Consider the following 27,429-nt stretch of genomic DNA (forward strand, 5'->3'; position numbering starts at 1 on the left):
TTTACTCGCATTAATCCTAATTTAAAATGTTTGTTCATTTAATGTGATATTCATTATTTGTTTTTACAGGATGACCGAGAACGGGGAACTGGGATTCATACTAGAACTGAAAGACACTGGCTTGGCTCTGTCAGGATTCCTTTCACCACCATTTATTTTCAGTCTCAGGCAAAGTTTATTCAAAGTAGTTTTTCATTAAGTATATTCTGCCATTTTATAATTTCTGTCTAGCGATTTATTGTTCACAAAAGAGAGAGGGATAGAGAGAGAGAGAGAGAAAATGTTACCTACTGTGGCATTTTGTGTATTGTGGCATTGGTGAAGAAGGCATTTTAGCACTGTGGCTTTGCTATCCGTTTTCATATTAAATGAAAGAACATAATTTTCTGCCAATACACAGTTGAACGTAATTATGAGAATCAAAAATCCTTGTGAAATGTAAAATGAAAACTTTGGGCAAAACATTGAATGTTCAGTGCTATTAAGAAATATACAGAGAGATGAAGCAATTAGACATGTCTTTAATGTTAAATGCCATCCTAAAGCAATTTACATGTACAATATCTTGCAATGAAAGTTGGCACAAAAACTTACTCTTATCATTTGGTACATGTGCAAGATAGTGGATTTATCAGTTCATTGGCCTATACGTCATTCTGCTTGCCAAATCATAACGTAATATTAGCAGAAGAAAGGAATGTCTTTGATTTGAGAATGGATGGATAATAAATACTCAGAATTCCCACTTTTTCTACCTGTTTCAATTCAAACCAATACAGTTTCTAGTAAAATTGTGTTTAGTGACCATCAATGAAAACCAAGGTCAGTCAGTAGTATTTTAATTGATCTATGGAGGGAATGTTTTACTTAAGGCCAGTAGTATGGCATCTTAAGGAGCTCCAGTGTATTCATAATATTAACCCCTGGTTTAATATTTTATAAAGAAAAGTACTGAATTAGTTGCATAGTACTTCTAATACATCCAATTAACTGTGTCGTCGTCCATCATCTTAGGAAATTACCTGGCAAGGCCAAGTAACACATCTAGTATTGTATACAAACAGGCATTCATATACTAACAATAGTTATGTGCTAAACACAATAAGTTTAAGGGGAATAAAGTTTGATATAATATATAACTTTTAAATACTTTGTAACTTTACAGATATTAGAACTGAAAACCGAAGATTTGCACAAATAAAAGTAATTGTAATTTCTATCCCACCTAACCAAGTGGAGCAAAACCAATGGGTTAGAAACAAGTTGTCCTATCATTTATATGTGGATTATGCTCTTCAGCTTCCACATCATACTCCATAGTCAACAAGTTTCTTCCTTCTCTTATCATTTGAGCTCTCATTCTGCTGAATTGCTATCATTCAGGCTGTACTGAACAAAATTTAATAGGCTCTTTTTTGCTCCAATTTAGTGCTAGCGAATCTAGACAGCATTTACATGTAACGTAAGAGTTAATGGTTGATCAAACAATTTAAGGCCACCATGTACTGAAGTTTTAAGGCCTTATCTCATTCCTTGGGAGTTTTATGTGGGTTGACCCAAGACAATGCAGTCTCTGGACAAGGAGGTGGACTCATCTTCGATATAAAAATTCATTGCCTCTGACTCCGATAGTTTTTAAAGCAGCCTTTAAATGTTCAGTATGCTGCAACAGCAATGCATCTAGACTAAGCCTCTGTTGTCAATGTATATCAGAAGTACTGATTTACAGAAAAGACAGTAAAGGTCTAAACCAAGGGTAAGCACAACATCGAGGACGTCCTTTTAAGGTTACAGAGTTACAGGGCCGGTAGCTGAGCTCCTTTTATTGCCTCCCGATGTTTCTGCATTCTGCGTTCCTTTGATCTCCGACTTACACAATCGACAGTTAATGGAATCTTCTTCTGAGGGCCTGACCATCACCCACATGTTCATGGTAATTCTTGGGTTTTCTTCCTCACCCTTTATCTTATCAAATCGTTTTAGATTCCTTTATTTCACCTTGGAATCACAGCCTTAATGTGTGAATTTTGCAATTTTCATCGTTACGAATAACTTTATTAACTGAACTCAGAGAATGTTAATTTTTGTTTAACTCAAAAGAACAGCATTGCCCTTTAAGTGATTCGGAAAGAATTTCTTCTTTCTTGTTTTCCTACAGATTGATGGGACTTTTAAAATTGACTGTCCTCCTGTTCTCCTTGGCTACGTTAAGTATTATGGGATAGGAAGTGATGGAGGTTATGATGCAGTGAGGAATCTAAGTAATGGCTCCTACATCACACTTTTCATTACGGTCGAACCTCAGCTAGCCATAGCTGAAGCAGTGAGGGAAAAGGTAAGCTTTCCAGTTGGAATTCTTCACTTGAGAAAATGATGACTATAAAAAACTTAAGTTGCAGGAGGACATTAATAATAATAATAATAACAGTACATTTATGTAGTGCTTTTCTAACCTACTCAAAGTGCCCTATATAGGCAGTGAGAAATTACTTTAACCACTACCAATGTATAGCATCCACCTAGATGATGCAACAACAGCCATTTATGCGTCAGTACGTACACCACACATTAACTATTAATTGGTAAAGGGGAGAGAGAGATAGTTAGCCAATTAGAGAGAGGGATAACTGGGAGCCAGAATGTATGTGATTGTGGTGGGCAATTTAGCTAGGACATCGTTAAACACACAAGTGTTTTGAAAATATGACCAGGGATCTTTCATGAGCACAGAAAGTCAGGACTTTAGTTTAATGTCACTGTTTAGTGTCCCTGTCACTGCACTCAGGCATTGGGATCAACACACACAGAACATAATATAATATCCCCCTGATGGCCTCACTGACACCTTATAGAAGCAACCCAAGCTTTTCTTAGATGGTCTCCTATCCAAGTACTGGCCAGGACCCAACATGATTAGCTTCAGGTAGAGTACCTGTTGGTGGAATGACTTGTGATCGCAGGCTCCTGAAAATCAAACAAGGCCTCATAGCACAAGGTAGGCATTGAAAAACAAAATGGGGGTAGCTCTGGAATTCAAAATCTGGCTTGTGGCCTGCACAAGTCTAGAAATCCAAAAAGGGAAAGGGGGACTGTGAAAACACCTTTGTCTAAATAGCAAATAAAAATGTTGTCTCAAAGAGTCAACCCAAAATCCAACACCATAAACCAATATTCCAAATCCAGAAACAGAAGTCCAAAAAAATAAAAGAACTAAAAATAAAAACTTCCAATGTCCAAAAATCCATCCATTTTCCAACCTGCTGAATCCGAACACAGGGGTCTGCTGGAGCCAATCCCAGCCAACACAGGAACCAATCCTGGGCAGGCTGCCAACCCACCGCAGGACACACAGAAACACACCAAACACACACTAGGGACAATTTAGAATCGCCAATCCACCTAACCTGCATGTCTTTGGACTGTGGGAGGAAACCCACGCAGACACGGGGAGAACATGCAAACTCCACGCAGGGAGGACCTGGGAAGCGAACCTGGGTCTCCTAACTGCGAGGCAGCAGTGCTACCACTGCGCCACCGTGCCGCCCTGTCCAAAAATTGAAATCCAAAATCCAAGATTGAGATCTGAACAGCACAAGTAAAAAGTTAATTCCTCAGCACTGGGATAAGGACTCTCGGGCCTTTACAAAGGCTAAAAGCAGTCCCCACAGTTGCTGTGTCTTTGGGGTCCCGCCATCTTGGCCTTAAGATACACTCACCTAAAGGATTATTAGGAACACCAGTGTTTGACCCCCTTTCACCTTCAGAACTGCCTTAATTCTACGTGGCATTGATTCAACAAGGTGCTGAAAGCATTCTTTAGAAATGTTGGCCCATATTGATAGGATAGCATCTTGCAGTTGATGGAGATTTGTGGGATGCACATCCAGGGCACGAAGCTCCCGTTCCATCACATCCCAAAGATGCTCTATTGGGTTGAGATCTGGTGACTGTGGGGCCATTTTAGTACAGTGAACTCATTGTCATGTTCAAGAAACCAATTTGAAATGATTCAAGCTTTGTGACATGGTGCATTATCCTGCTGGAAGTAGCCATCAGAGGATGGTACATGGTGGTCATGAAGGGATGGACATGGCCAGAAACAATGCTCAGGTAGCCTGTGGCATTTAAACGATGCCCAATTGACACTAAGGGGCCTAAAGTGTGCCAAGAAAACATCCCCCACACCATTACACCACCACCACCAGCCTGCACAGTGGTAACAAGGCATGATGGATCCATGTTCTCATTCTGTTTACGCCAAATTCTGACTCTATCATTTGAATGTCTCAACAGAAATCGAGACTCATCAGACCAGGCAACATTTTTCCAATCTTCAACTGTCCAATTTTGGTGAGCTTGTGCAAATTGCAGCCTCTTTTTCCTATTGTAGTGGAGATGAGTGGTACCCGGTGGGGTCTTCTGCTGTTGTAGCCCATCCGCCTCAAGGTTGTGCGTGTTGTGGCTTCACAAATGCTTTGCTGCATACCTCGGTTGTAACGAGTGGTTATTTCAGTCAAAGTTGCTCTTCTATCAGCTTGAATCAGTCGGCCCATTCTCCTCTGACCTCTAGCATCAACAAGGCATTTTCGCCCACAGGACTGCCGCATACTGGATGTTTTTCCCTTTTCACACCTTTCTTTGTAAACCCTAGAAATGGTTGTGCGTGAAAATCCCAGTAATTGAGCAGATTGTGAAATACTCAGACCGGCCCGTCTGGCACCAACAACCATGCCACGCTCAAAATTGCTTAAATCACCTTTCTTTCCCATTCTGACATTCAGTTTGGAGTTCAGGAGATTTTCTTGACCAGGACCACACCCCTAAATGCATTGAAGCAACTGCCATGTGATTGGTTGATTAGATAATTGCATTAATGAGAAATTGAACAGGTGTTCCTAATAATCCTTTAGGTGAGTGTATATCAGACTAGGATAATAACAGAATTAACATTAACCTGAAAAGTGCTCCAGGGTGCTGTACGATGGCTGACCCCGTGCTCTGACCTCCAAAAGGTCAGTTTCTCCTCGGGAATTTAATGAATTAAATCTAAATCAGAATGATTAATAGATGAGACAATACTGCTAATCTAATAGAGTCACATTTCCAAGGGGTCATTATTTGGTGTATGCCTATGTATTATGCAGGAGATGCTCGCACCCTGATAGACAGCCCTGCTCCATGTGCCCTAGCCCAGCTTCTCCACATACTGTAGATATGTCACCAACAAATACTGAATAGGCACATTTTTACTGACAACATTAAGCACTTCCAAATGTCTGGAGATGAGGGAATCCCATAGCAAGCAGCTCCACAGTCATCAGCCTCTAGCTTTTGAAGTTGTTGGTTGTACCCACTCAGGAAGATGGAGTGTCTTGTCCCACACACAATAGTTACAGGTGCATGCAGTCTTTCAAGTTGTCCTTACGTGAGCTTCTGCTTGCCAGAGATCTGTCAGTCTGCTTTACACAAAATTCACCTACCAATCACATTCAACTCAGATTATTTTCCAAACTGATTGGTTAGAAAAAGATTTTTAGTTGTAACCTGTCTGCTAATTGCTTATTGGTGCAGCTGTTGCTTTTTTGTTTTTTCCGTGAAGGGGCGCAGAGTTGCATTTCTTTCTTTCAAACACCAAGTCGTAGGCAGAATAGCAAACTGTGAAGTAGCAGTGTCAGTGTGCGCAGCATTCTCAGGAATGTTAAAAGTATCTAGAGACACAGATTAACAATGTTTAATTTAGAATTATAAATTATAGTGTGTAGCATGCAGGGCTTGCAAATTAGTTGAAATGTAGAAACTTTCATTTAGGACCAAGAATATCAGTATCAGACTTGACTGATCTTTATAAGGAGCAAGCAAATCACTTAGTACCTTTGTACAGCTTACTGGTTTTAAAGCGAAAATCTCACTGTTTTCTTTTTTTAAAGTTTGATAGTGATGAAGATGAGAAGCTTCTGCAAGCAGCTGAGAAGTTCCACAAACGGGCTTTACTCAAGTTTCCTACACGCAGATGCCTTACTAGTGTAACCGACATACACGGCAAAACCGTCTTCATCTCTAGATATGTAAGGCCTCTGGATCCTCCAGCAGAGCTGCTTGAAACATCTCTCAACAACCCCCAGGCAACTGCTGTAGGTTATCTGTTTGTGTTGCAATGTTCTGGTGGTTTTCTATGAATTTCTAGAAGAATATGAATAAATAAAATGACAAAGTAAAAGGTATTGGGACAAGGAAGAGCACATAGAGCCTGAAAAGTCTGGGTTCACTGAGGGCCTTTGCTGCCTCTTAATGGCTGTCCAGAAGATACCCTCAGGTTCCTTGCATAGTCAGAATATCCGAGATACAAGCAGAGATTGTAGTCTTAGTCAAGGGAATCCTGAGCAAAGGAAGTCAATTAGTTGATACTGCCCTATAAACTTATGGTCTACCTTGAGCCATTTTTATGCTGTTTATTAGATACAATGTTGTCATCTGCAGGTCTGAGCTTGCATTGCCTCATTACCAGGAATTGATAATAGGAAACTCTTACAGCAATTCTCCTTTAGTTACCTTCAGAATACTCACCATGATATGCAATACACCTGTCCCCGAGCTTCTCTCATTCCTGGAAACATTTCCTGTAATCGTCATTTGTTACCATGTCTAGAGCCTCCAGCGTTTTTTCCTGGATTTCTTCCTCAATAGAAAATTCCCTTCCCTAAATTCTCAGATTATAGTTTCGCAAACAAAAATAAGTCAAAGGGAGTGAGATCTGGTGAATATATGGTGTATGAAGGAACAACCACATTCTTTTTGGTCAAAAGGAATTTGACTAAAGTTAATGGAGTTAATTTTACACAAAGTTATTAATGGAGTTAATATAAGTTTATGGATCTCAATCATACACTCCCATTAAAAATATGATGGGAATGTATTGGCTTAGTACATTTCATTGCTCATGTGGAGTTTGCTCCTTCTCCCATGTAGGATGGTACCAAGGTGCTCCAGGTGTCCTTCCACATGTCCAGAGACTATGTTTCCAAATAGGCCCCTGTGCGATTAGGAGTGAGTGGGTCCAGTACAGCACTGTTTCCTGCATTTCCCCCTGTCTTATCAGGATGAGCTTTAATTGACCCAGAATTGGACTAAGTGGGTTACAGAATGATATGGTTTTCACTCGAACTGCATCACACTTGACTCTGCTCTGTGGATTTGGTGCACAGTTCTAATTTCTGGACCCTTTTTGCCAACTGGTCTAATGGGAATGACCAGACAAACCACAATGGAAAAATAAGGCTGCCATATTGATTGATAACAAATATATTGAAGTCTTCCCTGCAGCAAGGATACTGGTACCCACCTCTGGAGCTTGATTTGGAAGGAATGGTAGCCAGTGAGAGCCTGATGGTTGGGAGGCTCAGGTGCATGGAAGCAGTCACTGCAGTTTTTTTTTACGGTGGCCAGAGTGCCAATCCTGCCACCAACCCCCAAGTTTTCCCTGTAAATTGGAGGAACTGCTTGGAGGGCTGGATGCAGATTAACATCATAGTCAGGACAAAGCAATTTCAGGTTAGGGGCCTTGCTGAAGGGCCCAGTGGAGCAGAGTCACTTCTGGTGTTTACAGGATTTGAACCGGCAACCTTCCAATTGCATCCACAGATGCAGTTGACAGAAATGGGTTAGTCTGTCAGAAAGTTACCTCAAGGGGAAGTTTGCCATTTCTAAAGTTATTTTTTCACAGTGGTGGAATGCTGGCATTTTTATGAAGACACTTCTCTAGTAAGTGATGTGATACTGCTAAATTTTATAAATCAATGCGCCTCCACAGCTGGCTTACAATTGCTGCATGTAGTCCAAGTGTGAAAGCTTCATAGACTGTCATCTGCAGCACAATTATTGAAGACAAGGAAAAGGAAGACGTTATGGTCTGAGTTGCTTAGAACATCAACATCTAATGAACTTGTTTTATTTAGGGAGTCTACTCTGAGGAATACAGGAATGACGTGTCTAACTAAATATTTGTGTTCTTGTATTAGCATGATTAGGTTATTGAAGTCAGTGTAAATTAAAAGTTTGATGTAATTAAGGTGAATGCGGATTTGCCTTGAGTCATTTAACAGAACATTTCACAGAAAAACTCTCTACAGTTCTCTTAAGTGAAAAATCTCAGTGTCTTTTTATCAAGCTGACTCTGACGGAGATGCAATAAATGGTTTTCTGTTATGATGGTGCACCACCAGTTTCTCCATTTCATTTGGACTTTTATGTGATTTTAAATGATTGCACCGATTCCAACTTAGCCTGTTCTATAAATATTGCTGTGTATGAAAGATCATCTTCAAAAAGCACAACGTTAGATGGCAATAAATGAAGCTTCATTCAGCCCTGCTTGGTGCTGGACTGGCTTTAGTGCAAGTTTCAGCATTTTTGTCTAGAAACAGACATGGCTTACATTGTCTTCAGCACACAGGGTGAAACCAGTCACTGAAAGCACACAACTTCTCCAGGATGTACGTACAGGTACCTAGCGGACTCATCTTCAATATGAACGTCCCAGTATCTCATTTACAATATTAATATTAGAAATATCCAAGCCTCTTAAAACTCACAGGTCAACCCCATTAACAAAGTTGTCTCCTGGTATCTCAGGAACCTTGTGGACGTTTAGCTCTTTGATTGTAGACGGTTATTAAACCTGTACATTTTGGTTTGACTTCTCTGATTATTCCCTGCCAATTATTTGTTTTCGACCAAGGCTAAAGCACAGTGGATATTGACTTTCCCCACACAACGTGCTGACATCTGCGTCTTCAGGCATGTAGTTGTGTGTCACATTGACTGGACAGCTTATAACAATAGCTGTATTATTGTATTATTGTATAGTTTTTACTTAAACTTTACATTTATATAGCACTTTACCACAGTGAGTGGGGAGTCACTTCAACCATCACTAATCTGGATGATGCGACGGCAGCCATTTTGCGCCAGTATGCTCGCCACACATTAACTGTTAGGTGGTGAAGGGGTGACAGATAGTTAGACAGTCAGAGACAGAGGATGATTAGAGGGTCAGAATGACCAAGCTGTAGTGGGCAATTTAGCCTGGACATCAGGATACATCCTATTCTTTACAAAGGGTGTCCAGGGATCTTTTATGACCACAGAGAGTCAGGACCCTCCATTTTATGTTTAGTCCAAAGTACAACACCATTTTTACAGCACAGTGTCCCCGTCACTGCGCTCAGATATTGGGGTCCACATTCAGATCCCTGCTAACCTCACCAACACCTTTTCCATTATCAACAACAGCTTTTCCTAGATGGTCTTCCATCTAAGTACTGGCCGTACTCGACCATGCTTAGCTTCAGGTGGATGACATGTTCTGAAGTGCATGTGGTATGGCTTTAAGAGCAATGTAAACATTTCATAAATATAACCTGATATAGTACTGTGTTTAAAAAAATATTCTTTATGTATTTTTTCGACAGGAATTGGTGGCTTACTTTGTTTCTCTTATCCCATCCTTACCGGACAGTGTGTCTTTTGCTGGAATCTGTGATTTGTGGTGCACCTGTGATGTGAGTGAAAATGTCCGACTCATAAATTGAAAAATTACATAACAGATGTTGAAAATACTATATGGTACTATATATATTCAATGTCAATCCATTCTTCCATCTTTTAACTATTTATCCAGTTCAAAATCATGGGGTTCCTGATTTTATCATGGTAGTAATAAGCACAAGACTAGAACCAACCCTGGATGGGGTGCCAGTGCTTTGCAAGGCACATTAACACCCTCACAAGGGCTCAGTTGAGACTTTCAATTAAATACATCTTTGGGATGTGAAATCAGGAAAAAAAACATGCTACCCATACAGACAACATGAAGATATCACATAGGAAGTGTCTGAACCAGCATTTGAGCTAAGAGCACTAGAGCTATGAGGTGTTGGTAGAAATCGTAATGTCACATGTACAGTGAAATTCTTACTTGCCATGCAACATGTCACCACTCTCCAGTTTGTAAGTGACCCTGTGCCACTTACTCAAATATACTGTAGGTTTGTGGGGGGTAGAGCCTACACTGGCAGCATCAGACACAAGGAACCAACTCTATTATTAACAACATACCAGGAGATGTGTGTGGATTTCAAAATAAAAACAAGAACAAACCAGTTTCTAAATAGACTGTGGATTATCATCAAACATCAGAGAGTTTAATCATAACTGTAGTCCAACAAGAATAGCCAGACGTTGTTAGCAAGAAAAATTCAAAAATAACTAAAAGGCTAAGACTGCAAATCAAATCAAGATGTGAAAAGTTCTGAGTCGTTAACTAGAAAATCAGAATCTAAAGAACTAAACCTCCACTTGTTCAGAGTTTAAATCCTTAATCTCGCGCCAATGGAGTTGTGCTGGAATTTATGAGCAAGACTTTATGACATGAGTTGTGGTGTCTTTTGGGAGAAGGTCCCTACCACACATGCAGTACTTCCTAGTGGTTCATTAGACTTCCTGAAGAAATTCTAAAATGACGGCATGAAGCACTTCAAATAAAGAGGTTAAATAAAAGCACACACACACAAATGAAGCTTGTAAACTTAAATTTCAAAACACCAAAATCCCACAAACAGAAAAACAATATCTAAGGCCAAAAAAATGACTAATGAGAAAACAGAGGTTTTTCAGTTCTTAACAGCAGAAACTGCTACACCATTTATATACAGAATGTCATTATTTTTTGAATCTATTGGTTTCATGCAAGGTATTACACTGGATACAGATAAATGTTGAGGCACCAACCGGGTCACACTGTTTAATCAATCAAACACAAACAAACTCAAACAGCACTTGATGGTGCATATAAATGAAATGAAGGGGTGTTTAGGGGTATCTCAGTGCATTTCACGTCCAGATTGGAGTTTTACCTCTGTTGAGCATATGTCTATACAATGGGACACAACCTTCTGTGAATGTCTCAAATATTTAGTCCTCCAAGTGAGTGGAAAGTATAGAGTCTGTTACCCTCATTGGGAGTCTTCTCTATGCTGTTGGTACAGATTTAGATGATTCCTTGTATTTATTTCTTCTTCTGACTTGTTAACTTAGGGCCGACTTGCAGGCTTTTTGACCTTCATGCTGTAGCCTCACACTTCTGGGCCGGACAGACAGAAACACACACACTTCCACACGGAGACGTTTATTTATAAGATACACATACCAACCAACATCTGTGAACTTATAGCATACAAATATATATATATATATAAACCGCTCAAAAAAATTAAAGGAACACTTTGAAAACACATCAGATCTCAATGGGAAAAAGAAATCCTCCTGGATATCTATACTGATATAGACTGGGTAATGTGTTAGGAACAAAGGATGCCACATCGTTTGATGGAAATGAAAATGATCAACCTACAGAGCCCTGAATTCAAAGACGCCCCAAAAATCAGAGTGAAAAAATTATGTGGCAGGCTAGTCCATTTTGCCAAAATTTAATTGCAGCAACTCAAAATTGTACGCAGCACTTTGTATGGCCCCTGTGTTCTTGTATACATGCCTGACAACATCGGTGCATGCTTCTAATGAGATGACAGATGGTGTTGTGGGGGATCTCCTCCCAGATCTGGACCAGGGCATCACTGAGCTCCTGGACAGTCTGAGGTGCAACCTGGTGGCATTGGATGGACCAAAACATAATGTCCCAGAGGTGTTCTATTGGATTTAGGTCAGGAAAGTGTGGTGGCCAGTCAATGGTATCAATTCCTTCATCCTCCAGGAACTGCCTGCATACTCTCACCACATGAGGCCAGGAATTGTCGTGCACCAGGAGCCACTGTACCAGCATAGGGTCTGACAATGGGTCCAAGGATTTCATCCTGATACCTAATGGCAGCCAAGGTGCCTTTGTCAAGCCTGTAGCGGTCTGTGTGACCCTCCATGGATATGCCTCCCCAGACAATCATTAACCCACCACCAAACTGCTCATGCTGAATGATGTTACAGGCAGCATAATGTTCTCCATGGCTTCTCCAGATCCTTTCACTTCTGTCACGTGCTCAGGGGGAACCTGCTCTCCTCTGTAAAAGCACAGGGCACCAGTGGTGCATCTGCCAATTCTGGTATTCTATGGCGAATGCCAATCGAGCTGCATGCTGCTGGGCAGTGAGCTCAGGGCCCATTAGAGGACATGGGGCCCTTGGGTCACCCTCATGAAGTCTTTCTGGTTGTTTGGTCAGAGACATTCACACCAGTGGCCTGCTGGAGGTCATTTTGTAGGGCTCTGGCAGTGCTCATCCTGTTCCTCCTTGCCCAAAGGAGCAGATACTGGTCCTGCTGATGGGTTATGGACCTTCTATGGCCCTCTCCAGCTCTCCTAGAGTAACTGCTTGTCTCCTAGAATCTCCTCCATGCCCTTGAGACTGTGCAGGAGACACAGCAAACCTTCTGGCAATGACACGTATTGATGTGCCATCCTGGAGAAGTTGGACTACCTGTGCAACCTCTGTAGGGTCCAGGTATCGCCTCATGCTACCAGTAGTGACACTGACTGTAGCCAAATGCAAAACTAGTGAAGAAACAGTCAGAAAAGATGAGGAGGGAAAAATGTCAGTGGCCTCCACCTGTTAAACCATTCCTGTTTTGGGGTCATCTCATTGTTGCCCCTCTAGTGCATCTGTTGTTAATTTCATTAACACCACAGCAGCTGAAACTGATTAACAACCCCCTCTGCTACTTAACTGACCAGATAAGTTTCATTGACTTTATGCTATACTCTGATTAAAAGTGTTCCTTTAATTCTTTTGAGCAGTATATATATATATATATATATATATATATATATATATATATATATATATATATATATATATATATATATATATTATATAGGTTCAGTCCCCATAAGGGGATGCAAAAGTGTGTACACTTGACAAGCCCCAATAAGGGCAAAACACAGTTTGTGTATTCTTTGCATTATTTGGCAGATACTGTATAACATATCTATGATATACTTCTCGCAACTGAGAGAATGTGGCGGATGTTTGCCGACTGGCTGATCAACCATAAGCATTACCTGGTAGGTATCCACCCAAATAAACAGATTCTCAAACAATCTTCATCCTGTCAAATAAGTGAACCAACCGCCATGGCAGAACATCACAGGCTTAGCCTCTGGTGCTAACTCCCAAGGTTAGATCCCTATAAGGGGATGCAGAAGTGCGGACACCTGACGAGCCCCAATAAGGGTGAAACACATGTCATGTACTCTTTGTATTATTTGACAGATACTGCTTAACATATCTAAAACACATATAGCATACAAACAAGAAATAACTTTAGAATGATTGTGGGTGATAGATTGTTCCACTACTGTGACTTTTGTTAATTACAATACAAAATAACATTTGCTTTCACTGATAACAGGCACATGTTGAGTAGCAATACAACATTGTGCATACTTCATCTACTGGATCCAATTAAAGCATTTTAAGCCACTATTTAAAAAAAGATACAAAAACAGTCCATATGAAATGCCATAAATGATTAAAGTAATTACAGAAATTTCTTCATTATACTTACTATCCAGGTCAGAAACAATTTTGCTCCTGGCGATAGTGTACTGACTGACCATGTACTTATTTTGTTGAAAGAAAAAGAAGCAAATATAATGTGTTTACTGTAATCCAAAGGGAAAAGATGATTGGGATGATTAAGACTTACTTAAGGTATATTCTGTATCCATCTTTTCAAATAATATGGATGCTTACAATTTTTATTTCAATGTCACAACCTTGACCTTATTGGTTTTTAAAACAATGACATTAAAAATCTACAATTTCTACAGAAAATGACTGAACAATAATTAATTCTTCAGCTGTTTCCTTTCTCGATAGATAGATAGATAGATAGATAGACAGTAACAGATAGGAAAAAATTATCAAAATGAGAATAAGTAAAATGGTATAAATAAGAGCGGACGGCAAAATTTTATAAATAAATGATCCAAGACAAGGGCAGTATGTTGGCACCAGGGACGGTGTTGTTGGATCTCTGTTTCCTTCATGGCTGGTATGTCTTTTCTGTGTACTTCATATACATTTACATAGAGTTTCCTCACATAGTCAAGTTTTTGGAGTTGTATGTGGACTGTAAATGGCTACAGTGGAAGTCAACGTTCCTTTAGGAGGTTTGGTGCCTTGTGTCTGTCCAAACTTCTACAGGCTCCCCACAACCATAGGTTCAAAAACTCCAGGTTGGAGAAATATAGTGGAAACTAGTAACAACAACCTGTGTGCTTTATTTCTTTTTTTTTTTTTAGCAATTTCTGCATTTGTTGGCGGGTGATGAAGAAGAACATGCAGTTTTGCTGTGCAATTACTTTTTGGCAATGGGAAAGAATGCTTGGCTCATAATTGGAAATGCCATTCCAGAAGTGAGTGTTGTACCAGAGATGACATCTACTTGTGGGCTAGTCTAAGTAAAATGGAAACGGTTACAGGGGTTTGTGTATTGTAGGGATTTTCTTATGGGATATGACTTAACAGAATGCTATATGTTCACCATAAAAGCAAGTACTTTAAAAAAAAACCCAAGGAGACTCTGATAAGATGAATTCAAACTGATTACATACATCTTATTTATCTTCAATATCTTAACTCCTAATGGTCTGTACATTCTAAGATTCAGCTGTGTCTACATATTGTTCCTATAAAAATCACAAAGAGAAGGTGAGAAATACCAAACATGTGGCCTGAAGTCACAGATCCTTTATTCACTTGTAGCACCACCCAAAAAGATACCCAGGGGCCAGCGACATCATAGGGTCAGAGACGTTTTGGTTGGCAATGAGATTTTTCTGTGTTTTTATAACTTACAGGAAGTGTGGATGTTACTTAAGAAGGATTATAATATTATATATTATAATTTTCCATAATTGTTGATTATGTTTGTTGATCAGAAAAAAGCTTACATTCACTCTTCAGAGTACATTCTTTCTTCTACCGACATAACACATCTCAACAATAGAACAGAGTGTACAAAAGAATTACTGTCTCACCACCAATGAGGTTTTTGGCATTACAGTATACAACTCTGGGGGTGTAGGGGTTATACCTACATTTTCCAGCATGTGTGCAGGCTTCTCACATTAACCTAACCAATGGTATCTATCGCTCTCTAACTAATGATTAGTGAGACATGTACGTTCACACACCATTCATGCCACAAATAATTAATCAGTCTGTGTGGCAAACTTCATCACCTTCTGACAACTGACAGGCAAATAGATTTAAACACTAAACAAAGTGAGAGCCTTGCAACCACCTGCTGCCCAAAAAAATCTATTGGCAATGAGCTGTCGAAATTGAAACAGCAACACCTCAGGCTTTGATGTGAAAAATGACAAGCCACAATAATACGAACAGAACACGCAGACTACACACACTGCACATTGCGTGTCTGGTAGCAGCACTAACCTCCGTGTGGCCAGGTGGTGGTTTGTCTGCTGTTCTTTCTGCACTTGTTTTTTACAAAGTAGAAGGAGCGCACATGGGTTGCCCCTGGTGGCTTTTTCAAGTTTTACATGGTCCTTCTCAGCAGTGGATGAATATCAAGACGCAGGATAATACAGTCCTGGCATTGATCTCCTTTCTTATTTTCAAAATACTGTGCCAGCCATTAACTAAGCAAATGGTACTGCACTTTTCATACTTCTTTGCTGGCATGTAAAGTCCAACCCTTTCCAGCTGGTATATTTTAACATTCTGCAAAACCTTGTGTCCTTCCCTGCCAATGAAAATAATGTGTCTGCTACAAGAGCTAGTTCACCTGATGTTTCTTTCATCTTTATGACTGTCTGCCAGTGGGCACTGTTTATTACTCCTAATCCACAACTGTACAGGTGAGACCACATTGCAGCTTCCCAACTAAGCTACATTGGTAACATGGCCACCAGGATTCCTAGGTAACCAGTACCTACCAGTAGCTCTAAAGGGGTAGCTGATCAGAAACTCCTTTTGGTAAAGTTCTCCTCACTCTTGTTTCCACCATTATGAATTGGGCTTTGTTTGGTGAGAATAAGAGTTCTGAAAACATGACTGTGAGAAACCCTTGGGTACCAAGTCATCATAGAAGAAAGCCACTGATTGATTGTGTTTTGTAGAGATACAGCTTTTATCAGTGTGGAATTTGCAGCAGTTTTAAATTATATTTAGGAAAAATGCCCTGTGTTGGCTGGGATTGGCTCTGGCGGACCCCCGTGACCCTGTGGTTGGGATATAGCGGGTTGGATAATGGATGGATGAAAACATTTCATATTGAACCATATATTTTTTCTTATTCATAGGGACCAACTGTTTATGTACTGACGTATGAGCAGAATAAGTTTATTATTTGGAACCCCAGCAGAGGACAGTTTTACAGCCAGTATGAAACCTTCTGCCCATTGCAAAGTGTGGGTTGCCTAGTGAATGCAGACAATGTAAGTATAAAAATCTGAAAGGATCTGCTACAGTATTAGTCAAGTGGTTAAGCTCCGAAATATCTTCCTCCAGCATCATCATGCTGTCAAGTAGAAGCAAATACATAAAATAATGATTCTGGGGTTGTGGTTGCTAGACACAGCTCCTGCTCCATCTCCCTATCCCCTGTTCTCCCTAGAACCCATTCACTTTGACGTTTTGCCCCAGCTCTGTTTTTTTATAAATATTGTTTTAAAAATTCCAATTACCTGACTTCATAGAGATGTCTTCATCAGAATGGGTAACCCACTTTACTGTTTTAATTCACCCAAGAAGCTGCACAATTCATTAGGATCCTGCTTCATGAATGTGCTCCTAAAGACAACCATATTAAAAGTGACTACCATTAGGAAAAAAACAATTGGGCCCTGCAAAATACAGTGTCTCGCTATGAGCCACATAAAAATGCTTTTTTGTAACAGCTGCACAAATTCTTCCTGCTTCCCTTTTGAGTAACAAAACTTTGTATTTAACTCTTTGCTGCTGAATGCAGACGTTCTGTTCTGTTGACAGCTCCAGCACCATTTGGAAAGCCACTAAAGGTTTCATCCATACTTTCACATTTTCCTTTTCATTGCATCTCACTCATTGTAGACCTTACAAAAGTATTCAAATAAAAGCTAACATCACTAGAAAAATGTTGCCTGCCTGTTGTCAATGAAGAGTATAAAGACCTCATGGTTAATACGAAAATGGACCTCAATGATTTATTGATTCAGAGAATGGAAGAACAAATTCATCACAGTCAAGTGCATATTTGGGGTCCATCCAAAGAGACTGCTTGTACAAAGACTCAAGATTAGTGACTCTGTTGCCTCATGGCTCCTCACCTCCATTCATACTAATTCTGGAGCCACAATGATTAATTAATAAGGAATTTTTTGATTACTACTCAGAATTATCTCCTGATTCCTCCAGCTCAATGCCCTCTTCTTTCACATCATTTCTTGATTCTATCCTTTGGTTCTCATATAACAACTGCATTTTATAAGCCCCTGTTTCTCTTTTTGAACTTAAGGGGACACTGCTTTCTATTCATATTGGAAAAGCAACTGGTTTGGATGAATTACCACCAGTACTGTTTTCTGTATTTTTCAACATAGTTATGCCTCCCACTGTTTGACATGTCGAGAGAGGCCATCTGTCTCTTGCCCACCTGAACCTACGAATTAATGTGCCTCTCATTACTCTCCTGCTAAATTAGGGTAAAGATCATTCTACTCTTTTATCCTCTCTGAAGTTTAGATTTTGTTGAAAGACTTTATTCATCACTCTTGGGTCTCTTCTCCTGATCCATTTTCCCTAGCACCAATCTCTACATATTCTGGCACTGCCCCATGATTTTTTCTTTTTAGTTTCTCTTGTTTTCTCTCTTTGTTTCTTTCAGTAAAAATAACTATGGTGCCCCTCACACTTTTATTGGACCTGCCTACATTCTCTCCTTGTCTTACCAGCGTGAATTACTTTGTCTTGGCACTTTCTCAGCCAAATTACTTATGTCTTACTTGAAAAAATGTAATAATTTTGTGAAATTAAATGTGATTTGCCTTAAATTACTTTCAACTCTAATTAATTTAGGCATCCAATAAGTAAGCTCAGACAATTAAAATCTTGTCATCCGGCACCTGCTTGGGTGCTGTGGTTAGTTTTCTGTTTCCCTTTTGTTATTGTTACCTACACATCAGTCTAATTTTGCTCTTTGACCCTAATTGGGGGGGATATAGAGGCTGGGTGTTGAAGTTACACTGTAGGTTGGATTGTTATTTTCTTTCTTATTTGACTTAACTTCTTCTTTAGCCAAATAATTTATCAAAATTGGTTATACTGTTTACAAAGTCTGTTTCATATGCACTTAGTTTTCCAGCACCACAAGAATATGGAACAATCCATGATGGTTCATTGAAGTCTATATCTTTTCCAGGCATTTGCTTCACTAATGCATTATATAAAAAATGTTTCTTCTGTTAACTCTTTAGGTCTGGTTTAACATTCAGCAGTATGACAGCCCAATGAGAATGAACTTTGATGTAAGCAAGTCTAAGTTTTGGAAGCCCTTCTTCACAAAGAGTGGATCCCATCCAAACCTTTGCAGTATCCAGGTATAGTCATGGTTTATTAAGACAAAAATGACATGCACAAGTCGCACAAGGATCAGACCCTTTTGTGGCAGCATTTGGCACAAGATCCTGGCCCATCTTGGGTACACTTCTGCACACACCAGCACTAAGTCATACTGCACCAGTTCACTAACCTGCAGATCTTAGGAATACATGGCAGGACAAATGACCAGAAGGACATGAGAATTACATGCAACATTCATACAAACTGTGCCCATGTCAATTGGAACCCAGCGCCACCTTACCACCCATGACAGATGCCATCTGTCTTTCTTAGTGTATGGAACACTGGATTGTCCATGCTGATCTCTGTTGTGCTTTTATTTTGCTTGCAAGCGCTAAATTACATTTAAATAGTCAAACCTGTTGAACTAGTCCAGTTACTTCCATGCATACTTCTAACTTTACTGCCACATTCAAGCAACAACATGCATGACACAGGAGCTTGTCTTAGATAGGACAAGGGTGAGCACCGAAGAAATTGGAGCTGTCCATTTGGTTTGATCTGAAGCCCACACCACACCTAAGGGAAGCTATGGAAGCACAAAAAACAAGAAAGCATCACCTCCAAGAATCAAGCCAGCGTTGGTCCAAATGTTTTGATTGGTGTTATTCAGTGAACTGCAATGTGCTCCTAAAATTGAAATGATCAGTCCAACTGCTATATTTGTTTACATGTTGCCTCATCTCTCTTGTCATTAGAAGATTGTACATTTGAATACTAAAACTGCAAACTAGGAAGATGACTACCCAGGAAGCTGCAAATTACTGGTGTGTTAAAAAATAGTCTCAAACTTTTGTACACCCACACATAAGAAGGGAGGATTGAAAAAAAGTCTAATGTTCCACAGCAAAACAAGCCGTTTCAAAAAGTTATTTCCAGATCTTAGAAATAATGCAAAAAAGGAAACTTCATCATTGGTAAAAGTCTGATGTTTCCATAAAGTATTTATACTTTTGAAGTCACACTACAGGGGTAATGTAGGCAGAAATTAATATGTCACAGTAAGCTTTACTGTATTATACTGTACATAACCTGCTTATGAAATATTATTCTGCCATATATACCATAGATTCTATTTAAACTTATGATTACGTTACATTCATTTTATTGCACAATCTTTCTTTTTTTGTTTTTAATATTATGCTTATCCATCTGTGAGAAAGTTTCTTGGTCTCTGCTGGTTGAAAAGCCGAGACACATCTTTGCAGACATTTGTAGCCAAAGGAAGACACAACATCTATTTAAACCCTGAATGCTTTATTTTACCAAAAACACCGTTAACTTAAAGTTCTAAAAACCTTTACCACACTCTGGCACTTGAAAGCCCTACAACCACGAGACTGTGGCCATTCTGGAGCACAACTGCCAACTTGTGTAACAGAGCACTTTTGAATTGGTGCACCTTGAAAGCTTTTTGCTCATGCTGACAGCAGCCCTGAGAGAAGCTTCGCTAACAGAGAAACAAAGAGATGCGGTTCAACCATAGAAACGGACGGAGCCAGAGCATCCTAACTGCTGCACAAGCATTTACTCGGCTAATTTTCCAGCACAGCCTGATTAATTAATATGTATTCATCAATTTCCATAATTTATTTTTGTTATTTTGATGCAGTTGTCACTTTGAGCCTGTACTGTACACAGAACTACCTTTTCACAGTGCACTTAATCTAAATTGTTCATGGTGCAAATTTTCTCTTGCTGACAAAGCCTGCAGTTTACAGTATGAACTTCGGGAAAAAAAGAAGTTCATTTCCAAACAGACTTCCATAAATAGAAATTAAAACAGTCCCATGTCTTCCATTGTGTTTGTTATGTTAGGAGTGAAGTCTACTCAGTGTTCTCAAAATCCAGTAAAACTGTGCAGTCATAACTTGAGCTGTAGATCTAAGTGAATATCCTCATTGTTTTGTGTGGCCCCATACTCCACATTGTACAGTCTTCCGTGATCATTTGTATGTCCATATGCGGACCTTAATGATGTGCATTTGTAGGCATCAACAAGCTGGCATGGAGAGCCTTTGAAGCCTTCTACAGATTGGGTAGAAGTTCAGTTTTAGCACTGACAAGCCCAGGTCATGGTTACAATGTTGGGTCAATCACATCAAGTATACACTTTGACCACAATTTGCCAACAAACTATTAGGGAAAGCATGAAGGGCATAGGAACATAACACACAGTCTGCATGGAGTTTGCACATCCTTCCCATGTCTTCATGGGTTTAATAACGTAGAATTTACTCTTATTCTATGTTAATTAATGTTTTGCCTTTTATTTTTCTATTCTTTATTATGTAAAGCACTTTGAGCTACTGTTTGTATGAAAATGTGCTATATAAGTAAATGTTGTTGTTGTTGTAGAAAAACATTATCATGCAAACATTGTGAATTGTAATTTTAGCCCAAACATAAAGGAGTTTGAGACAGAGAGCTGAGGGGAAGGAACTGACACCCATTCTAGGGCTGACAGATAAACATATATCATGGAGGAATAATGCAAGTGCCCACTGCTGGTTTTTCAGCCTTTATTCACATTTTAGGCCTAACTAAGGCTTGTGGCTTTGCTGGGTGCGACTCCTCTAAACTAAATGCCCAAGGCTGCTTTGGTTTTGCTGACAGGTTCACAGTGGACCCAAAGGTTATCAATGGATTAGCCCAAAAGCAGCATTTGAGATACAATAAAACCATAGATGTTTAATCAAACTAACAAAGTAGGAAAATAAAAACTGTGTGATTAAAGTGTGAAACTTCATAATGGAGTTCAGCTTGATTTAACTCCTTTAAAACAGAAAATGCATTTTTACTTCAATGTCAAATTGTGGCACACTTTATCACTTTTAAATTTCTTTTACAGCCTGAAGAATTAATTTATTACCCCACAGATAAGACAGCAGTTGCTGAGCTACAAGACAGGTGAGATTCCTCATGCGATTAAATAAATGACATTCTGCACAGTTGGCAGCCATGACTTGAATGTATATTTCACCACCAGCAATTACAAAACTGAGTACACATTGCTTAGAAATAAGAAATGCTCGTTTCCTTACAGAATAGAAAAGCTACTAAAAGAGAAGATTACAGAATGGAGACCAAGGCATCCAACCCGCTGGAACAGATACTGTTCGTCATCTCTAAGACAGTTCTTACCCATGCTGGAGATGTCCAGAGGGAGAGACGTTGGAGATGAGCACAGGCTGGAATTGCAGAACCTGCTTGGTGATTACAGAGTAAGCGGCTAGCTTTGAGCCACAAAAGAGGGCTTGTTGGGCAAACGGGCCATAGAATCAAGTGTCAAATCAAGTAGTGAGACTGAAGTTAATGGTGAAACATAAATATAAAGCATTCATCAAACATCAGATAACTTGTAAATTGGTGTAGGTACAATTCAGACATTCAGAGTTTCTACTTTTTAAGTTTTTAAATACAGTATACATAGGTGCATCTCAATAAATTAGAATATCATCGAAAAGTTCATTTATTTCCTTCATTCAATTCAATTCAAAAAGTGAAACTCGTATATAGATTCATTACACACTGAGTGATATATTTCAAGCGTTTATTTCTTTTATCATTTTGCTGATTATGGCTTATAGCTAATGAAAACCCAAAATTCAGTATCTCAGAAAATTAGAATATTGTGAAAAAGTTCAGTATTGTAGACTCATGGCGTCACACTCCACTCAGCTAATTAACCCAAAATTCCTGCAAAGATGTCCTGAGCCTTTAAATGGTCTCTCAGTCTGGTTCAGTAGGCCACACAATCATGGGGAAGATTGCTGACTTGACAGTTGTCCAGAAGAGTGCTGTATCCAAGCAAATTAATGGAAAGTTTAGTGGAAGGAAAAAATGTGGCACAAGAAGCAGGGATAAACACAGCCTGGAGAGGATTGTGAAGCACAGCCCATTCAAGAATTTGGGGAAGATTCACAAGGAGTGGACTGCGGCTAGAGTCCACCACACACACAGACGTATCCGGGACATGGGCTACAACTGTCATGTTCCTTGTGTCAAGCCACTCCTAAACCAGAGAAAAAGTTACCTGAGCTAAGAAGAAAACGGACTGGTCTGTTTCTCAGTGGTCCAAAGTCCTCTTTTCAGATTAAAGTAAGTTTTGCATTTCATTTGGAAATCAAGGTCCCAGAGTCTGGAAGAAGAGTGGAGAGGCACAGAATCCAAGTTGCTTGAGGTCCAGTGTGAAGTTTCCACAGTCAGTGATGATCTTTGGAGCCATGTCATCTGCTGGTGTTGGTCCACTGTGTTTTATCAAGTCCAAAGTCAGTGCAGCCGTCTACCAGTAAATTTTAGAGCATTTCATGCTTCCCTCTGCTCACAAGCTTTATGGAGGTGCTGATTTCATTTTCCAGCAGGACTTGGTACCTGCCCTCACTGCCAAAAGTACCCATACCTGGTTTAATGACCATGGTATCACTGGGCTTGATTGACCAGCAAACTCGCCTGACCTAAACCCCATAGACAATCTATGGGGTATTGTCAAGAGGAAGATGACGGACACCAGACCCAACAATGCAGATGACCTGAAGGCCACTATCAAAGCATACTGGGCTTCCATATCACCTCAGCAGTGCCACAGGCTGATTGCCTCTGTGCCACACTGCATTGATGGAGTGATACATGCAAAAGGAGCCCCAACCAAGTACTGAGTGCATACATGGACATACTTTTCAGTAGGCCAACATTTCTGTATTAAAAATTGTTTTTTTATTATTATGTAATATTCTAATTTTCTTAGATATTGAATTTTGGGTTTTCATTACCTGTAGGCCACAATCAGCAAAATGAAAAAAAAACAAATGCTTGAAATCTATCACTCTGAATCTATATAAATATATGTTTCACTTTTTGAATTACTGAAAGAAATTAACTTTTTGATGATATTCTAATTAATTGAGATGCACCTGTATACTATATGAATATAACCAAAGCTGTTTTATGAATCCTTATTAAGTATGCTTGTACAACAGCCCATTCAAAAAATAAATAAATAAAAGCTTCAGATATCAAAATCCACAGGAGATTTCATTGCCCCAATGACAGAACTGGACAGGTAGTTTTTAGGCTTTAGAAAGCTCTTGCAATAAGCCACTGCTAGTTTAGATGAAGAAACAGAATCTAGCATTTCCTCCTCACTGCAGCCTCCTACCTCTGCACCTTCCTCCTCAAATTTGAGTAATCTTAGAGGACACTTAGTACTGGGATCACTTCAACGGAATGTCTTCAATATGAATGTCCAATAAATTAACAAAAATGTTTCCACTGCCACATGTAAGCTAGGGATTTCCTCATTGTAATGTGGTGATTTCTACTCTGTGTGTCCTCTATAGATGTAATGTATACTAAGCTTCATTTGATTACATATAAAATGACACTATGTCAGAAATACTTGGAAATTTCCCACTCAACTTTACATTTGTACTTTAAAGACTTTAAAGATTTTTTTTTATTGGGAGAGTAAGCTGAAAACCACTCAACTAGGAATTACACTGCAAAATAATTTAAATTATGACATGCAAATAAATCTTTCAGCAGTAACGCTAGCAGACTAAATAAATGACTTGTTCAACAATGTTCAATTAGGCTCAAACTCCACCACTTGTACTTTCCAGTTGAACACCAGCAGTGCCAATGAGAAAAGCTTTTGCCCAAGACCCTCAGACGGACTATATGTCACTTAAAATTTCAAAAAAGTTTTGAAGCAGAACTGGCCTTGCTGTGCACAACAAATAATGCAAAAATGCTTCTATTATTCTTGTGTAACAAGAACTTAACAAAGGGCAATCATTTGGTGTTAATAACATTTAGAATGTATCAGTAAAATGGTCATTCACCCATGTAATGTGGGCTACTAAAATAACTTTATACATTGGAACAGTCAGACAGGAAGACCCATTGCTATTCATATTGTATACTTCAGTAGAAGACCTGTGAATCCACACTGCACAGTGATGAATGACCACCTTACTGATGGCTTATAAGCATAATCGAGACCAAATGAGATCTTAATTAAGGTGTTGTTACATTAAGAGTAAATAATAATAAGTATCTGAAGTGTTAAAGAAAATACTGTGCCTGCTTATTCATGAGCTGAAAACATAATGGCTCTCAAAGCACTCTGCTGGAATCGCAGTGATCGACTTGCACTTTTTTACTGCTGAAGCTCAGCCACTTAAGTTCCTTTAAGAAATTAAATGTACAAAAAGTTTCAAAAACATACAAAAGGGTGTGTAACTTTATAAATGGGATAGGAATATCTGCATCATTTTGACAGACAGGCACATTACAGACTTTTTTTTTAAGTAAATAATTGCTATACAAGTTTTAACAGTACCCTAACTTTTTTTATAACTAAATTGGAACTAGAATGTTCACTTGATGTATTTAGTTTTGTTCTGGCTTAGACAATTAGTATATTGTATCCATTTAGTAACAGTAATGAAGTTATTTTGCCGATGAGGTTTACATACTATTTATCTCAGTTCAGAAATGAATAATCAGCTATGTCTGTGGCTTGTTACCCATTTCTTGTTAAATAATAGTAAGTTTTAATAATTATTTTCTTTTTTTTTTTCCCTCCAGATTTGTGGATTTCCTATGCACATGCCATTCTCTGACATTGAACCCATCGTTGAAGCCGTATACAGTACTGGTGTTCACAAAAACGACATTTTTAACTTGGAATTTGCCCTAGCAGTATATATTTGCCCATATCCAAATAATGTCCTCTCAGTCTGGATATATGTGGCTTCACTGGTCAGTAAAAAATACTTACAGAGTCATATGTCAGAAAGTTCCTATTAATGTTGAAGAGCAGTCTGTGCACTTGTTTACAGAACTGTGCTCCATACCATTGTCAAAAAATAACCTGCACGGAAGTGTTGTGTGACATGTTGTGCACTTGCAGGCCGTTCATCTTACAGACCTGCTTGGCACTGCCTAAAGAAGGATGGTGTCATCATCACACAACCCAACGTCTTACCAGGCCATTTTAATGGCACCAAGTAAACCAAGTTAAAGAACAGAGTTTTTAAAATGTGGGGAGCTCAACATGACATTGGGGAGCTGTAAATTCAAGGAATCATTAAAAAGAAAAAGATAATTTTTTATTATTTTTTTTTTAAACTGTCTCAGATCTTACAATTTTACATTGTATCTCACAAAGTCTGAATTTGAGCACCGTTTGTAGCTTGACTAGCAGAGGTATTCTGAGGTCAGCATTTTAACCTTGCCTGAAAGGGACAGTACCATACATTTTGTTAGTTACTACAAATTAAAGCTTACTTTTTCCAAACCAGTTTAATCACTGGGCGGAGATGAAAGTCCAGCTTACAATGTCAAGCACAATGCAGGAACAAACCCCAAACAACAGCCCAAGTCCATCTACTTGTATAGGCACACACTCGCATGAGGCCAATTTTGAATGACCGACTAACCTAAAACTTACTTTTAAGGAGACAGAAGGAAAACTTGGGGCATATACTGCAGAAATTGCAAATAAAATAACTATAATGTCTTTACATTTTTACTTGTAAGCCCAACGTTTGAACATTTTATACAAAGTCACTTCACATTTACTTTAAGTTCTAGTCTGGAATTTTCATAAGTTGTAGTACATTTTCATAGTTCCAGAATTATTCGAATTACATCATTATTTTGTTACATTAACAGTTGTCTAACTTGTTTAAAATGCTATACAAAAAGCTGACTTACAATGAATAATCATTTAACTCACCTTCAAAAATCAGAATTAATTACTCAAATGTAAATTCAGTACGGGGTGTAGACATTTCCTTTTTGACCAGCCTGGACAGAATCTTGCAACAGTTTGCACTTCCTGACCGTTACAACATTGCCAGCACATTTGGAGCACATCTGCTTTTTTTTCCTGTATTCTACCCTGCCACAATCACAAAAGAATAAACATACAGTACGTAATAAATACACCACTGCTTTTCTAAACACATGCAGCCACCTTAAAAAAAAAATATATATATATATAGATATATATATACTGGAAGTTTTCTGTAGCCTCCAGCAACAGTAGACTGTTTTTCAAATTTGAATCTCTTTTAGACAGTATAAACAAATCCAATTGCAAAAATATTTGCAACAGGCTGGCCTGACTAACACTGTAGAGCCGTACAAATACATAAGTGTGTAAGACTAACTGGTTTGATAACATGGAAACCGCATCCCAAAACAACATGTAACATGTACAAAATGACAGAATTGTCACAAGCTAACACATTTACAGTTTTACTCACCACCTCACACCTCTCCTGCATAAAGATATAAACAATGTAAGAAATATAGTAGCATAAACCAACTAAACTCATCACTTCCAACCATTAAAACAAATGCTCTTATCAATGTTGCCAGTATCAAAATCCACTATTTGCTGTTGGCTGTCCAAGTGCAAAATACAGTGGGTATAGAAAAGAACCTCCGCCACCCCTTCAAAATATTCCCTTTTTTTGCTTTACAGCCTTAAATAAAAACACACAAACCAATATTTTTTCCAGCTTTACTTGCTCAATGCAATCTATAACATCCAAGTGAAAGATATAACAGCTAGAGTTCAGAAGATTTTTAAAAAATAAAAAACAAGAAATACTGAGATTAATAAAGGATCAACCCCCTCCTAAACTCAATCAGGTGTACGTGCCTACCATTTTCATTGCAGACCATGGTTACGGGCTTCCACCTGTGATTAATTGTTGTCAGTGTGATTAGTGAAGCATAAAAACAGCTGTTCCTAGAGCATTCCCTTGCTTGGTAGCACAACTGA

General features: G+C 38.9%; 1 protein-coding gene across 1 annotated transcript in view; it reads left to right on the forward strand.

Annotated features, from left to right (window-relative positions):
- LOC120528762 (coiled-coil and C2 domain-containing protein 2A-like) overlaps positions 1-25,606 on the forward strand; it is a 101,586-nt gene extending 75,980 nt beyond the window's left edge. The window contains exons 26-35 of the mRNA XM_039752903.1: positions 70-168; positions 2,159-2,335; positions 5,898-6,131; positions 9,468-9,557; positions 14,309-14,422; positions 16,334-16,468; positions 18,485-18,607; positions 21,481-21,539; positions 21,676-21,853; positions 25,221-25,606. Of these exons, the coding sequence (XP_039608837.1) occupies positions 70-168; positions 2,159-2,335; positions 5,898-6,131; positions 9,468-9,557; positions 14,309-14,422; positions 16,334-16,468; positions 18,485-18,607; positions 21,481-21,539; positions 21,676-21,853; positions 25,221-25,442 (1,431 nt within the window). The 3' untranslated portion in view covers positions 25,443-25,606. The remainder of the gene's footprint in view (positions 1-69; positions 169-2,158; positions 2,336-5,897; positions 6,132-9,467; positions 9,558-14,308; positions 14,423-16,333; positions 16,469-18,484; positions 18,608-21,480; positions 21,540-21,675; positions 21,854-25,220) is intronic.
- Positions 25,607-27,429: the final 1,823 nt, after the last annotated feature.

This window comes from Polypterus senegalus, chromosome 4 (genome assembly GCF_016835505.1).
Source record: "Polypterus senegalus isolate Bchr_013 chromosome 4, ASM1683550v1, whole genome shotgun sequence".
In the NCBI taxonomy this organism is placed as follows: domain Eukaryota; kingdom Metazoa; phylum Chordata; class Cladistia; order Polypteriformes; family Polypteridae; genus Polypterus; species Polypterus senegalus.